We start from the raw sequence: 15,957 nt of genomic DNA, 5'->3' as shown, positions 1-15,957 counted from the left end.
AATGGCTAGATATACCTTTAAGATAAGTTTTTGGCACAACGTAGAGAGAGCTAAACTGTCAAAGAGGCAGTGCACCCCTGTTTTTTTCATTTAAAAAGAAAACTTTCAGACTAAAAATAAATCTGTCTTGCTGCTTTGGTTGGTTCAAAGCATCTTTTTAAGAGACAACTAAATAATTGCTTTAAAGTTTCAAACCCCATACATTCAAGATTATGCAGTTCTTCTGCTTGGGTATAAATCTCCAGTTGTTAAACATCATTCCTTGTACACTCCACATAAATGTTACTTTTTTGACTGCTGGGTTCAGAAATATGTTCTCAAAGTGATGGATTCTCATATTCTGCATAACATGGAACAAATAAAAGTAAGTTAGTGGCACAGGGAACAAGACACACACAACAGTATTTTTTACATACTTTCTTCCTCCCCTCTTCCACTTATGTTGTCAGTGTCTTTCACAGTAGTTTGAAAACCTGTCAGGTATTTTGTTCCAAAACAAAATGTGGGTACATTAGTCATTGGATAGGTTGGAACAAAAATAACTGGGCATATTGGCTACTGATGTAAAACTATCTGACTCAATGTACTTGATGAGTATAGGGGTTCAATGAAATGTGTATTAGTATGTACACATTTGAATGTGTGTGTGCGTGTGTGTCTGTGTTGGGCTGTAATGAGAAGTTATTCATCAACAGTACACACCGTGGTATGTGGGTTTTCTCTTTGCTGTAGCTGGTATGTATGTTACTGAATTACGATTTATTTCATTTCTTTTTCATTTATTCCAGGTTGAAGAACAGCCCAAATATGAAGACAACATCTATATGTACATTTATTTTGTCATTTTCATCATCTTTGGTTCCTTCTTCACATTAAACCTGTTTATTGGTGTCATCATAGACAACTTCAATCAACAGAAGAAAAAGATAAGTTTTTTCTCCTTTATTATGCTGCTTTTTTTTTGTTTGTTTTATTTTCTTCATAGATTAGTTAATGCACTAATGAATTATGCTGTGTAATGATAATATAATATTCCTAAAACAGCAACTTAAATGAAATGACTACAATTTTGTACTGATACATTTATACCATTGTGTGATACTGGTTTCAGCTATGCAAGCTACCAGTGTTGAGAATTTGAAACCTGAACATACCTGTTCTCAAGTGTTAAGACAGGCGATTTCAGGTCTGCAATCAGGGATGCTCAGCATGCAACATTTTCTGCAGAAGATGAAAATGTCATCTGTGCAGGATGGGCATTATGCTTATATGACTCATAACACAAACTGTGCCGCAATGTAAAAGGAACAGCACACTGTAAATGTCTTGCAGTATGTCCTGTTTATCTGGTGTTTTCTGAAGTGATCCTCAGAATCATTCCACATTTAGAGAGATTTAAGAATATATCTGTTAAACTGTGTGGTCTTTTTTCTTAGCTGATTACCAGATTGGCATTATTCATTAGTGCATAATGTATTTCTAAAATTTCCCTGAGAAAGATTGCATCATTGATAGCACTGTCACCATTGATATGTTTCAGCACTCTGAATCCTAACATTAATGCAGATTGTCAGACAGAGTGTTGCTATATTTACATATTTCACCAACTGTAGAGAGACAGTGCAGCCCATTCATTTATCCTGAAGGCCAGAAATGTCAGAACTCCATCAATACCCTTGACTGTTTATTTAGAGAAACCAGCAGTAACTCACTTTGGGACCAGTTTAATATGCCACCAACCATAGTTATCTGAAGTATTCGCAACAATATATTATAAGCACAGTGACTCAGTAATAGTTCTGACAGAGAACACAGGCCCTTTCTGATCACATTGGTGGTTTCACAAATAGCATCTATATCACAAGATCGAATGCTAAAAATAGTGAACGCTGTTTTATCAAACTTAAAAAACACAAAACCTTAAAATGTCAAAGGAACTGATCGTATCCAAAAAAAGAACAATATATAGGTAAAATAAAGTGGGGGGCTTCACCCCCCAGATGTAGGGGGCTGTGCCCCCCCACCCCCCAACTTAAATATACCAACTCCAAGATCGCACCACAGTGGAGAAAACAGCAAAGTCTGGAGAATGGCCCATCGATTTTTTTATCTGGGAAAAAAATCGATGTTCCTTGCCTTCGACATTTTCAGGTTTCACGTTTTAAAGTTTAATATAAGAGCGTTCGCTAATTTAAGCATTCGGTCTTCTGACAGGAGCCCCACAAATATACCTGCAGCTTCTGTTCATGGGGTATCTATCTCAGCAAAAAAGTAAAATGCCTTTTCTTTTTCCTTCCAATATGAATAACATCAGCTGATTAGTTGCCAGCACTCCACACTCTCTCTCTCTCTTTCTCATAGTATCAACATTATTTCCTGCCTACTATAATTGAATGCTTCCTGTGGTACTCCTTATCCAGTAGAGGTTTTACTGAAGTAGGATCGACAGTGCATATAGTCTCATCAGTGATCCCAAAATATGCATTCCAAATTACGTTTGATTAATAAACAAATTTACTAAGTATTCAGAATTTAAAACATATACAAGTAATTAGGGCATGTTATTTATGATGAAAAAAGCATTATGGCACAGCAGATATCCTCTTGTTTGGTTGCATATTCATAGTTTAGAAGAGTAAAAAAAAATGTTTTACATTTTGCATAACACAAATTTCATGATGATTATTACATGAATAAAATCTCCACATTCATTACTACATGTTGTAAGATATGTACTTTTTAGCCATACCCTTCTAGTTAACAGCTAAGAATGCTATGGGCTAACACATAAGGCTGTTGAATTTAAACTGGGATCTTGTCTGTGACATATCTAGGCATTTTTACACAGTAGGCTTGCACAGGGTAAAATGGCTTCCAGGGTTTCCCATACAGACATCCCTCATCTGCCAAAAAGAAGCTAACAAAATCTAAGCCCGAAGCTTTAGCTGTCCATTTGGACCCAGGTATATCCACTGTACCTCTGGATTAATTCTTGGAGAATCAAGTTCTTTGGCTACTCCCTCTATTTTGACCCCATCAGAGGCTGATATGGCACAGTCTTCTCACACATCCATCCCAGCTGACTGCGTTAGGTGGGAAGGGGGTACCACAACTAGATATATCAGAGGGACATAAGAATATTCCTCAGATTTTTGTGAGAGAAGTCATCTGTGGCTCTCTTACCGATGTATGTCAGAGGTCGGAGCCTCGTTGTTTTGTGTAAGTGTCCGTCCCTGCAAAGAAGCAACAGAAGACTAAACATACCTCTCCATCTCATCAACTTACCAAAGACACCCACAGAAGGACTGGTATGATTTCTGACATGGGATTTTTAAAGCCATTATGTCCCTTAATCTGCTCCTCAAGTTCTTTTCTACTGCTTCTGCTAAGAGGCATAAAAAATCCTCGTCTGAGGATAGTGACTCTTAATCTAATTTTGACTTTCTGGCATATTCTTCGTAGATTCATTCCTCAGTTGATTTTAAATCTGAAGAATAGGACACTATGTCTCCTGATTCTCCAGTGGAAGAAGTATATGTTGGAGAAACATTTTTACAAATTATGTAGCATTTTCAATGGGAAGGAAAACTGGTGTAAAACATTCAAAAAGATACTATGATCCTTTATATATGAGAGTCCCTAAATCTTCTGTCATTTTTTTTGGCTTGGAGGCCTTACATAATACCTTTAGTACTATTTCTGTTAACCCAGAATCCCAGCCCCCTGCCCCTAAGAAGCCTGGCAGATTCTATAAGGTTCCTGACTGCCATAAGTTTTAGTACAAAAATCCATCTTCTGACCCTGCTGCTACTTCGTTGATATAATAAACCTTCCCAGCTGTTTCCCCTCTTCCAATGCTGTGCTCAATGATAAAGACAGCAGAGCTATAGATGGGTGTGGCAAAAATGTATAGACATCAATCAGTCTTTCGTTTTATGCCATTCACTATCAGCCTCATATAAGAAAGTATTTTTCCAGAGCTGGCCTCTTTTTTTCTTTTTTTTTTTTTTTGCAAAAATCAAAAACCTCCTAAAAAGTCATCAAAAAACAAATTCCAAAACTCAACAGGACATCGTGGGGTCTAAGTTCTTCTTTCCTGAAAAGTCACTCTCTTTATCATCCAATGTCTGCCTGAACCTCCCCAACTTAGGCTTTTCCTCTGTCCTTGTTTCCAAGAAGCTATCCCTTTCTCTTCCCATTTGGGAATCCATAACTTCAGACAAGTGAGTTCTCTCCATCATTCAAAAAAGATACAGGATGTCTTGGCCTTTTCCCCTATTTCTTTCAAATGTACCTCAGTTCCCTCGAAACTATGTCTCTGATTCTTCCAGTTCTTCAGGACCTGTTCTGTCAAGGAACAGTAGAGCTGATTCCCTCTCACCTGCAGGGAAAAGATTTTTATTCCAGACTGTTTCTCATTCCCAGGATCATGAGCAACTGGAGACCCATTCCGGATCTGTCCTTTCATGTTTCAAAATGTTGACCCCACAATCCCCATTTCCAATGATCCTTTCTCACCCTTTTCTTGTGATATTGGATATAAAGGACACATGCTTGCACATTTCCATTCACCCAGATTTCAGGGAGTATTTACGATTCTGTGCCTTACCATTTCACTTTCAATTTTCTGCTTTGCCATTTGCCTTTCCACTGCCCTAAGGGTATTCACAAAGTTCCTTGCTCCTGTCTTTGCCTTTTGCAGGCTTCAGGATATTCATTTTTTCCTGTATCTGGATGATCTTCAGATTCAGGCTCCTTCAAGAGGCAAAATTCTGAAGAATTTGCACTTCACAGTAGATCTCTTATATTGTATGGGATTCATCTTGAACTACAAAAAAAGTCCCTTATGATTCCATCCCAGGGCCTGGTATTCCTTGGATGCAGGCTCAGTACTCTTGTCAGTGATGGCATTCCTTCATCCAAAGTTCAGTTCTTGACAAAATATCTACAGTTCCTTTTCTCTTTAGATTTGAGCTTAGTAAGAGAGATTTTGGGAGCACTGGGGTACATGGCAGTAACAATATCTGTGATACTTTATGCCAGACTCTTTATGAGGAAACTTCAGCACTATCTCTAATCAGTTTGGACTGAGGACTGCCACACCACAGATATTTTAGCAATAAGGAATTTCAGTGGTGTATCAACCAGATTTACTTAATCCAGGAGTGCCCCTTCTGGTTCCTTCCCCTTGCTAGGAGCTTTACAGAGATGCCTCAGAACTGGCATGGGAGACCTTCCAAGAACATAAAGGTTTAAGGTGTTTAGTCAAATAGAAACAGCAAGGACCACATACAATTCAAGGAAATGAAGGTTGTCATCCTGGCAATCATTTCTTGCAAGCATTTTACATTCCATTAGAGAGAAATACAGTGGCAGACTCTGTAAGCAGACCCATACTAATAGATGTTAAACTGAGAAGTCATTCGTCATATTACCCATCAGTTGGGTACTCCTCAAATAGATTTCTCCACCTCCAGTTTGAACAGGCAACGCAAGTTCTGTTCCAGAGTACCATGGCTTGGGATATGGAAAATGGATACCATGTCTTTTTCATGGAAGAGGAAATACCTTTATGCCTTTTCTTCCCCTCCCTCTGATTCCCAAGATCCTCCTCGGAATCAAGGGGGACAGTCCAAAAATCATGTTGTTGACTTCCTTTTGCCCTATACAGCACTGGGTTCCCCCTCCTCTCATCTGGTCTAGGGCAGTCATCACAAGTTACCCCACAGAATGATTCTGCTCACATAACACAAGGGCTGTCTAATTCATCCAAATTTGATTAATTTCTTAAATGTTTTTTTCTGTTGTATATTTACTGTCCCTTTGTTATTAGCATGTGCTTTTATTTTATAAATCATTTTTATTTTTCCACCTGATGTATGTTTATGTCTTGGGCTGAGACTAAAATTGGTCTAATTGGATCCACCCCTGTTAACAAAATGTATAAATATAAATCTCCAAACTGTAAGCTTAACCATGTGGATGACAGGATTTTGATTCCACTCAGGCACATTTTTTCAGAGGACGTTTTATGTAGATTACAGGAGGCTAGAAAGCCTGCTAGAAAAAAAAAATGTATGTTTCCAAGTGGAAAAGATTTTCTGTTTGGTGGCAGAAGAAGTAAAAGGACCCTTATCTCTGCCGTTTTACTTGTGTGAGCTGCTCAGCTCTGGACTGGCGTTTTCTTGTATCAAAGTGCATTTGTCAGTCATCTCTGCATGTCTGTCCTTAGATCCAACTCTGTGCACATTTTCAGGTAAAACATTCTTTTTGAAAGGCATTGTATACATTAGGTGATCAAGAAGAGCTCTTCCATCTCTTTGGGACCCAAACTATTTCTTAAAAAGCTCCCTCATGCCATTTGAACCTGCTTCCTCCTCTTCTGTTAAATTCTGTACATGGAAAACTGTTTTGCTTGTCGCAAGTGGATTTCACAAGTGCAAGCACAGTCTCTCGACCTTTTCTCATCTTCAACAAGGACTGAGTAACACTTAGGACTTAACTTTTATTTATGCCTAAGGTGGCAAATGAGCTCCCCATGAATCAGTCCATCAATCTTCACTGACTTTTCCAGCTTCTCAAAACAAAAGAGTGCGATATGTGCACCCTTTAGATGTCCATAGGCAACTCTGGGTTTACCTTGACAAAACCAAAGACATCAGAAAATCTGTTTCCTTTCAGGACAAGAAATTAGGTTTTCCACTGTCTAAACAAACAATTTCTAAATTAGTTTCTATTGCTATCTGCATTTGTTACTCCTTTTGTGGGAAACAGCTCCTGGGTCTAGTTAAAGCCCATTCCACTAGACCTGCTGCTTCTTCTGGAGCTTTTTTCAAAAGTCTAGATTCTACATCCATTCTAGAAGCAGCTACATAGTGTTCTATCCACACCTTTACTAAACATTATAAGACTGATGTTTTTTTCTAGGACTAGAGCTGGATTTGCTAGACCTAACCTTCAGGGAGTCTTAAACCCCATCTCAGCTTCTCAGTCCACCTCCCTGTTTGTTTAGTCAACTTTGAGAATCGTCCCATTAGTTAGTAATACTGCAGCAGTGATCCAATGATGGATGTAGTACAGTTGTAGTAGAACGTACCATAACAGTAGATGTATGGCTTCTCACTGTTGCAGTATTACATCCCATCCTCCTCCTCCCTTATTACTTTCTAATGTCAACCTTGGCTGAGGTGGGCAGACAGTTTCACCTCTTCCTGTTGGCATGCATATATCCTCTATATTTGTACATAGCTTGCCTGTTCTTCTATTTCAGTATCTATTTCCCTGGTGTGGGGCAGGAAAGATCTGAGGTATTTTATACCCTTATGTACCTCCTAGCTGTCTCAGCCTTTGGTCATATGGGAGACATATGGTGCAAGAGTAAGGTGCCTAGGCTTTAGTACACTGGCCGGAATTATGGCTAACCTTGGCAGGATATCCCATCAGTTCATTATACTGCAGCAGTGATCAGTCGATCATCTACTGTTATTGATAAAGTTCTTGCACAACTGTACTTTTTCTAATGCATACAGCTTGCTCTTACCACATTGTCTAGTTCTCAGACAAATCAGCCTGAAGTCAAAAGTTAAAAACCGAACAAACCAAGGAGCTGAAAACAGGCAGTCCAGTAAAATTCTTTAATGATTTCCGTTGCTCAAACCAGTAATGACACATTCATAAAAAAATGATAAATATAATACGCACAAAACCAATACATTAGTGCTTTCATCCATTAAAATAATGAACTTCATCAGATAAATTAATTACATCATGTTGACATTTAAATATACCTGAAAAAACAAACTATTGGTCATCATAATATTGTCACAGCCTATCAAGGTAAAGAACAATAATTATCATTAGGGAACATCCAAGTTAGATAACTAACCAATGCCATTCTGTCCCAAAACTATCTCATTTACATTATTTTCTCAAATCAGACACTCCTCCCCTCATCTTCAATTGGCTAAGAACCATTACCTTCATCCTATAGCCCTCTTAGAAAGTAAATATTATCAAGCACCTTCCTTAGCATTTCACAAATAATATGTTATACTGTTTGGTTCATATTACCACCAATCGATTTACAATTGGAAACAGGAAGTCAGAATTTCATTTTTAAATACCTTTTTTTTTTTTTTTTTTTTAATAAAACCATTAAACAGATAAATATTTAGTTTTATGCAATAATAAGAAAAAATATTAATATTTAAAAACTTTTAAATTAACCATCCCACTGTTTCACCGTTCAAGGGCGTGATGTTTTTACAAACATGCAATTGAAATCATTATCTGTTTGTTAATTTCTGGCCACACATCGGCATTCATCTGAATTTGCCAAATAAGCTTCCTTTCTTCCAAAAGCAATGCCTGAGGGCCACCCCTACAGTTTAAATTTATACAGTCAATTGCCATATACATGTGGTTGTTTTCAGCGCCTTGGCTTTTATTTTATCATGACTTCACCAGTTTGTGTGAAGTCATTTTTTTTCTGTCCTTCATCCAGTCCTGTAAAATGTGTAGTCTGCCTTTACCTTCAGATATGCTGCAGACAAATGCATCATACTGCTGGCTACTTTGTGATAGCTCTTCTGGTCCACTGTTTCTTTACTGTAGCTGTCCCAGTACATTTAAATTAGAGTTTGGAGGTTGGAATGGAAGGTCATGAAAAACAAACTTTCTGCAGTTTGTATTTTTTATGGAAGACTACACAGTTCCACAGAGTTGGAGATTAATTACATACAAGTTCTGTATCAGGCCAGTTGCAGCCGAACTGAATATTTACTTATCTGAAGTCAGTGCTCCACATGTGGCATCTATGGCAACATTTGGGTGTAGTTGTATGGGGCCTGTAGATGAACTTATTATACTGTGCACCCCATGCATATAATGCATATACCAACATTTCCACAAATCCACACAACAGTTATAAATAAGCATTGATACATGCCTTGTGTGCTTACACCAGGAAAGTATGCATCATCAATGTCTGGCATCCTAGGAGATAAAGTACCCTGCCTGTCCTTAAAACTTGTGCTGATAATATTTTTTATCAAGAAGATTTTGAGAACATGGTAGCCTTAAAGTAATTTTAAATTCTAATATATGTATATATACGTATATGCATATATAAAACAACTTTAGGCCAATCTCACGTTTACAAGGGAAGGGATTAGAATTCAAATATATGTAATAGCTGGATGAATCCTCCTTCCTTGTCTGAGCTGGGAGGACTACCTCTGTATGGTAATCTTAACGATTTAATAGCTACTGCTGCTGCAACCCTTCTAATTAAAAAAAATGTAGTACATGAGCTCTTATTAATTGGGAAACAACCTTTGTCTTTTTCTTGAGTTGCTTGGACATAGATTATGCATCTGTCTGAAAATGTTCACGTAAATTTCCACAGGACAAGTGCTCCTGTGCCATATACATTAACTTGTCGTGTAGTATTTGGCATAGACTGGAATTACTGGGTCAAGAGTGAGAAGTTTGTTGGCCATTTGTTAAGAAAGGTTTCTAAATGTTGCTTCTCAAAGAAAACAGTCCAAAATGGGTCTCACGCAAACCAACGACTGGTGTGTTAGTCACGGTCTCAAACTGAATGCATAGAAAAGCATCATCATTCCCTTTGACGCAAACAATGTCCCTTCACACTATCAAATCTAAAACAGTACCCTAAGTACCCACAACTTTGTAAAGACCTGGGATCACAAATTGACTGTGACCTTAACTTACCATGTGTCTATTGTAGTAATGAAGGCTTTCTAAGTAGTACACTTGATAAGTAAAGGCATCACCTTGAGAGCAAAATATGTTATAACCCCTCTATACTCGGCACTTATCCAGCCCATAATTGAGTATAATGCTCCATTCCGTATGTACTGTACAAAGCACCTGCAGCAATTGGAGAGACCTTAGAGGTTTCAAACAAAGAAGATCAAGGGGCTCCAGCATGTGCTGTACACAGACTGACTAAAGTCCCTGTCACTATACTCCGTATCATATAGACTTCTTAGGGGAGACTTATGCCTGGACTACAGAGCAATCTAATGCCCAAATCTAATGAACTTGCTGCAGATCCGTAAATCAAATGGAACTAGGGATACCCATTCCAGGGACCTAAATATGGCCTGCGACTTAAATAGGACATGCTGGAGGGACAGATTGATCTCCCAGCGACTGCCAGATATTTGGAACAGGCTACCAATTCATGTGAAACAGTACCTCAATGACATTCTTCAAGGGGAACTTGGACAAGTGGATGGGGCACTGTAAATTCTTACCATGGATAGCACCCACAACCCTCCTGGAAATGGGCAGTCATTACTAAATGCGATCTTGGGTATTGTCTAGCATTTCTGTGGTATTACATTGGGATGAAACGGATAGGCTTAAAATGACCTCCGGGTCGATATCCTAGTAATCTCCTATGATCCTATAAAATATTCATTGAGTTTGAAAATCATATTCTTGATAGTAATATTATTCTGTTAATTCCCAAATGTTTGTCTCCCAGTTACCAAGTAATAATTAACATTTCTTGTTTCACCATAATGTATAACTGGGGAAAAGTTAATTACATACATAAATATACTAGAAAGGCCATTGGCTTTTTATATGTTTATTTGTTCTTTTTGCCTGTAGTCTGTATTGTACTAAAGTGAAAAATCTCTCCATCCAGTCATTGTTTTACTGTCTATTTTAGTACTGCAGAGGGGGGGGGGGGTCAAAGCCAGTTCCAGCAAGCAGTGGCTACAAGGCAGGTACTAGCCCTGTATGTGATGCCAGTCCGCTGCAGGCCTCACATATCTACATTCACTTATGTAACTGGAGTGAATTTACTATCACTGATCTACCTGCCATTGTGTCTTTGGAATGTTGGAAGAAACCGGTGACCCTTCATGAAAACTCAGATGAATGTGGGCGACCATGCAGACCTCATAAAGAAGGCACACAGCTAGGGATAAAAGTGTGAAACTAAGGACTGTGACACACAGATGGAGCAGTGAATTTTGTAACATACATAGGTAATTAGCCAGTAATGGTGATTGCTTCCTACAGGACTGAGCCTGATGGCTCTTCGCCTGCACCCAACTGGCCCATTCATTCTATGGTTGATGGAGTAGAGGATTCCTGCGCAGGCAAGAGTCCTATGGCTCATTCGTTTGTTCCAGGAATCTCTCATGAACTTGTCTGCTTGTGGCAAGAGCTTGGTGGTAGGAAGTGAGCAAGCTCTGCTGGTCCTAGAAGGAGGCCTACCCTAATAGAGATAACAGCAAAATTAAACAACAGCAGAACAACCCCCCTCCCCCCCTTCCCTGCAGCAGCTCTTCCAAGCTCTACTATAGCTGTCCTTTGAGAAGTTCCCTTAACTCAGTGTGACTTGCACATGATAGCACTGGATTGACAGACTTGACCTGTATGTGGTAGATACCTAGTGCTCCTGTAAGGTGTCACCCATATGGTGAGCCAGAGCTGTCTCCATGCCCCATAATGGACAAGCAAGCAGCAGCTGCTCACTCGGACCCTCCCCTGCCACCTTCTACAGGCGCCTGAATTCCTATTTGAACTTGGATCGCTTGCTGTGTTTTCAGGTGATCATCCCTCCTTGCCGTGGAGCAGCTAATATACATGTCATCCCTGACAATATGTTCATTCTGTACATGCAACAAAGACTTGTGCAGTAAGACATACTGCTTTAGTTATCTAGAGGCAGCTGTCATTAAAATACATGTTCATCATAAGTCAGATATAGTAAAACTAGCATATCATGTTTTTTTAATCCTACTAATATGCATATACATATATTAGTAAAGTAGTTTGCAGTATAAGTATATGTAATTTATTGCACTTTATGCATGTATAAAAGAAATATAAGTCTGCATAGTTGCACAGAAATACAGATAACAGCAAGATTAAAATATTAACTTTCATTTGCTAAAGTATATTTACAACTCATGTTGCTTACGTGCTGCCCTTGAAGTAGTTATAACTTTCCCTTCCCTAGTGGGTAGCTGATATCACCTCCTCCATACCTTCCGGACCGGTATCCAGTGCTTCTGTAACTGTTGTAAATGCACTGCTAATCTTCTTGCTTCCACTGTTTTTCTACGCATTTTCCAAGCAGAATTATACAAAATCTACTAGTATCTGTTTGTTTTCCAGACAGTTTCCACTATTGTCATGTGTTAGTGCTTTTCCTTGCCCAGTATGAAAAAGATTATAACCATTTTTTTTATATTTTCCTATACTTTGGAGGTCAGGATATCTTCATGACAGAAGAGCAAAAGAAATACTATAATGCCATGAAAAAATTGGGATCCAAGAAACCACAAAAGCCCATCCCTAGACCTGTGGTAAGTTCCTTTCAAATAATACGCAAATGAATTCTTAATTTATTAATTTGCTTATTTATTTCTTTGACATTTGTTAACCAGGTTAGTCCAACTGTGCAGCAGCCCTTTTTCAGCAGAGACCCGAGGAGAAGGGCTCCAGTAGTACAAGTAACAAAAGTAATCATACGGCAGTGAGAGATTTATAACTAAACTAAACATATAGAGTTAAAATTTGTCAAAGAGTAAGATAAAACAGCATGCTAGAAATGGTCAATAAATTGAACATAACAGAGTACAGAGTTACGTATAATAATAATAATAAGAATACTAAAAATGGTCACAAATTTGCAAAACAAAGAGGACAAATAAATTATAAATGTAGAATATATACAGGACATAATCCCAAGGCAAAAGCCAATTTTCCCAGACTACAGTGCTGTAAGCTGTAAGTACTTCTGACTATTAGTAGAGTTTTAAGAAGCAGAAGCAGACAGTGGGGGAAAATGGTTGTTGCAGTAGTATTAGAGGATGGGAAGGTAGATTAAGTTGGGTGATTTATAAGCATGACCATGATTTATGGAGACTATCCTTTAGTGTTATTTTGAGAGTTAGGGATCTATCAAACACTTAGTGGTAGTTTATTCCAAACATTTGCCAGTGAGTAGCTGTAGAGGAGTTTACCAATATTTTTACTGGGCATATAAATTTACAGAAGATGCTGTTGAGCGCTATGGAGAGCATGGTTGGGAGTATAGTGCTGGATGAGGGTAGAGAGAGAGGAGCAGGAGGAGGGTTTATTTAAGACAGAATGAGCCATGAGAAGCTGGGGTAGTAGGATTTGATGATGAAATTCCAGCCACTGAAGATTTTTCAAGGCTAGGAAGTGGTGAGAGTGGTAGGGTTTGTTAGTGGGAAATCTTGCAATTTTATTATAGGTGAATTCCAGTTTAGACAGAAGTGTAGATTGGAGGTTTGTGAGAATAGGGTCTGCATGGAGTAGGGTGGGGAGTAGGAAAGCTTGTGCAAGAGAGAGCCTAGAAGCATTTGTGAGGAAATTTTTATGCTTGTATAGCAGGCCTAATTTTTTTGCATCTTTTTAATGCACTGCTGAATATGGAGATCAGACTTTAGCTGGTTATCTAATAACTCCTAGAAGTTTTCTTTGAGGTTCAACACTGATGACAGTGTTGTTATGGGAGGAGACAGTAAAAGTAGCTTTATGATGTTGGAGAGATTTAGGGAGGAATAGGAAAACTTTAGTTTTCTTAGGTTAAGTAGCAATTAGTTGGAAGTTAGCCACTTTTCAACTGAGTGCAGAGACTCTTGGTGAGGGTGTGAAACTGGGTGATAGTGTCATAGCAGGAGATGATTGTGGAATCATCAGCATATTGTATAAAGAAGAGAGTGGACAAGAAGAGTAGATGTCATTGATAAAGATATTAAGTAGGATGGAGCCTTGGGTACCGCTGTTAGTGCTGATAAGAAGGGAGAAAAGTTAGATTGCCATTTAACTGCCTGGAATCTATTGGAGAGGTAGCTGACGAACCAAGAAAGTGCAGAGTTGGAGAGATTTAGGGTGCTTAGTTTGGAGAGAGGTAATCTGTGGGAAACAGTGTTGACGGCTTTGGAGTGGTCCAGAAACAAACAGGAGACTAACTTGTTGTCACAAGATTTTGCGATAGAAGTTGTGAAGGATATCAGAGCAGTAGCTCTACTGTGATTTGGGCAAAAACCATGCTGTGTAGGGGTAAGGAGATTTCCTAGCAGGAGGTGATCAAGGAGCTGTTTATGAATGCACTTTTTGAGAATTGTTGACAGGGGAGATAGAATGGCAACTGGCCTAAAATTCGAGGGGTCAGTTGAGTTGCCACCTTTATGTAAGGGTATGATATAGAATTTCTTCCAGATTTCAGGTACAATGTTTTCCTTGATTGACCTATTGATTAATATGGAGATGGGGTAAGCGATAGAATTTGCAGCAAGTTTTAGGAATTGAGGCAGTTATTAGATGATGGAGAGCACGTTTTAATTTTGCTAAGAAGTGATTTGATATAAGCTGTGGGGGCAGGTTTAAGAGAGAAAGAGGTTGTATGGGTAGATGGAGGGGAACTGGGTAGGTAATGATGTCATTTTTGGTAAGATTGCGGATAGTTGATGATGAAATTAAGAAAGGTAGCAGTATTAGTGGAATAGCTGTTAGGGCATGGGTCAGGTAATGAGGGTCTTCCGGGATGTAGTAGTTATTTACAGATTGCCAGAACTTTTGGGGGTTGGAATGGGGATTATTTACTGGTTTTTAGAAAGTTTTCTTGTCAAGGGTAACCTTTTTTTGGTTATGTTACCGAGCTTTCTATAGGTTCGAAGATCAGTGGAAGTTTTAAATTTATTCCACACACACACTCTTTTATTCATAAGGGTTTGAGTGGTTTGTGTTAACCAGGGAACAAAATGAGTTTTGATTCTTATTTTCCTGATGTGGGCCAGGGAGTTTAGTGAGTCTAGAAACATGTTGTTAATTGCCAGGACAGCTTCCTCCAGGGGGAGGTCATAGAGGAATGACCAGTTAATTGAAGAGAGCAAGAGTTTGAAAGTGTCTGGGTTAAAATTAGAGAGTTTAAGGCAGTCTTTGTATTGCTGGGATTTGTGTAGTTGGGGAGAGTGTCTGAGTATGAAGGTGGGATGGTGGTCACTTAGGGTATCAGGTAGAGTGGAGGGGGTTGTGGTAGAGGTTAGGATTGGGGGTGAGGACCCAGTCTAGAGTGGAGCCAGAGTTGGTGTGTTTATTTTGATGAGTAGGGGTAGTGATTAGCTGGGAGAAGCCATAGAGGTTAATGGAGGTGTTAGGGGAACCACTGTCAAGGGCATTCCAATCAATGTTAATGTCGTCCAAGATAACAGTTTCTTAAGAGATAGTCTGAGAGATCCAGCAGAGAAGGAGCTCTAGAATAGGGATGTTGTTACCTGGGGTGATGTAGATGGAATCAATAGCTAATTTCTGGTGATGGTTCAGTTTACAGTTGACAGTGAGAACTTCAGCTGGGTGGAAATTCGGAGGAGTGATTGACAGAGGGTCGAAAGAGAGATGATTAGAGTATAGAATAGCAACACCTCCATCTTTTTTATTAAGTCTGTCTTGCCGGAAGAAGTTAAAGCCTGGGGGAAGAAATTCAGAGTCAGATATGTGAGGCTTAAGCTAGGTTTCGGAGAGGGCAAGAATGTCATGGGTGTGTAGGGAGATCCAGGCATGAAATGCGGAGATTTTATTCATGATACTTTTAATGTTCGTAGACAGAATAGATAGGTTTTTGGTGGATGTGGATGGGAGAGTCTGTGAAGTAGTACTGTGGGTGGAGATTAGAGCGTGAGAGTGGTAAGTAGAGAGAGGAGTTTTGTAGTCAGGTCCAGGGTTGAGAACTTGAGATGCATGTCACCTGATAGTAGTAGGTTTAAAGTGAGTAATTTGAGAGAAATATAGTGGTTATATTGGAGGTAGTTTTTTGTTTTAGTTTTAAGGGGGAATGTGGGTAGTAGGAATATCTTTATTTTATACAAGGTAGTGTTAGAATGAAGAAAAAGTGATGGGGCTGTAGGGAAAGTGTAGGTAGCAGAGTGATTGGTTTGG

General features: G+C 38.9%; 1 protein-coding gene and 1 long non-coding RNA gene across 5 annotated transcripts in view; one reads left to right on the top strand and one right to left on the bottom strand.

The window, feature by feature from the left end:
• The window catches only part of LOC122811533, a 228,476-nt gene that overhangs the window by 125,619 nt on the left and 86,900 nt on the right, over nucleotides 1-15,957 (bottom strand). The window lies entirely within an intron of this gene.
• SCN8A (sodium voltage-gated channel alpha subunit 8) overlaps nucleotides 1-15,957 on the top strand; it is a 1,580,263-nt gene that overhangs the window by 1,499,148 nt on the left and 65,158 nt on the right. For all 4 annotated transcript variants that reach the window (XM_044083431.1, XM_044083429.1, XM_044083430.1 and 1 more), the window contains 2 exons: nucleotides 789-926; nucleotides 12,252-12,356. In XM_044083431.1, the coding sequence (XP_043939366.1) occupies nucleotides 789-926; nucleotides 12,252-12,356 (243 nt within the window). The remainder of the gene's footprint in view (nucleotides 1-788; nucleotides 927-12,251; nucleotides 12,357-15,957) is intronic.

Source organism: Protopterus annectens, chromosome 9.part0, assembly GCF_019279795.1.
Source record: "Protopterus annectens isolate FY-2018-M chromosome 9.part0, PAN1.0, whole genome shotgun sequence".
NCBI lineage: Eukaryota > Metazoa > Chordata > Ceratodontiformes > Protopteridae > Protopterus > Protopterus annectens.
This window is presented reverse-complemented; position numbering and strand designations above follow the sequence as displayed.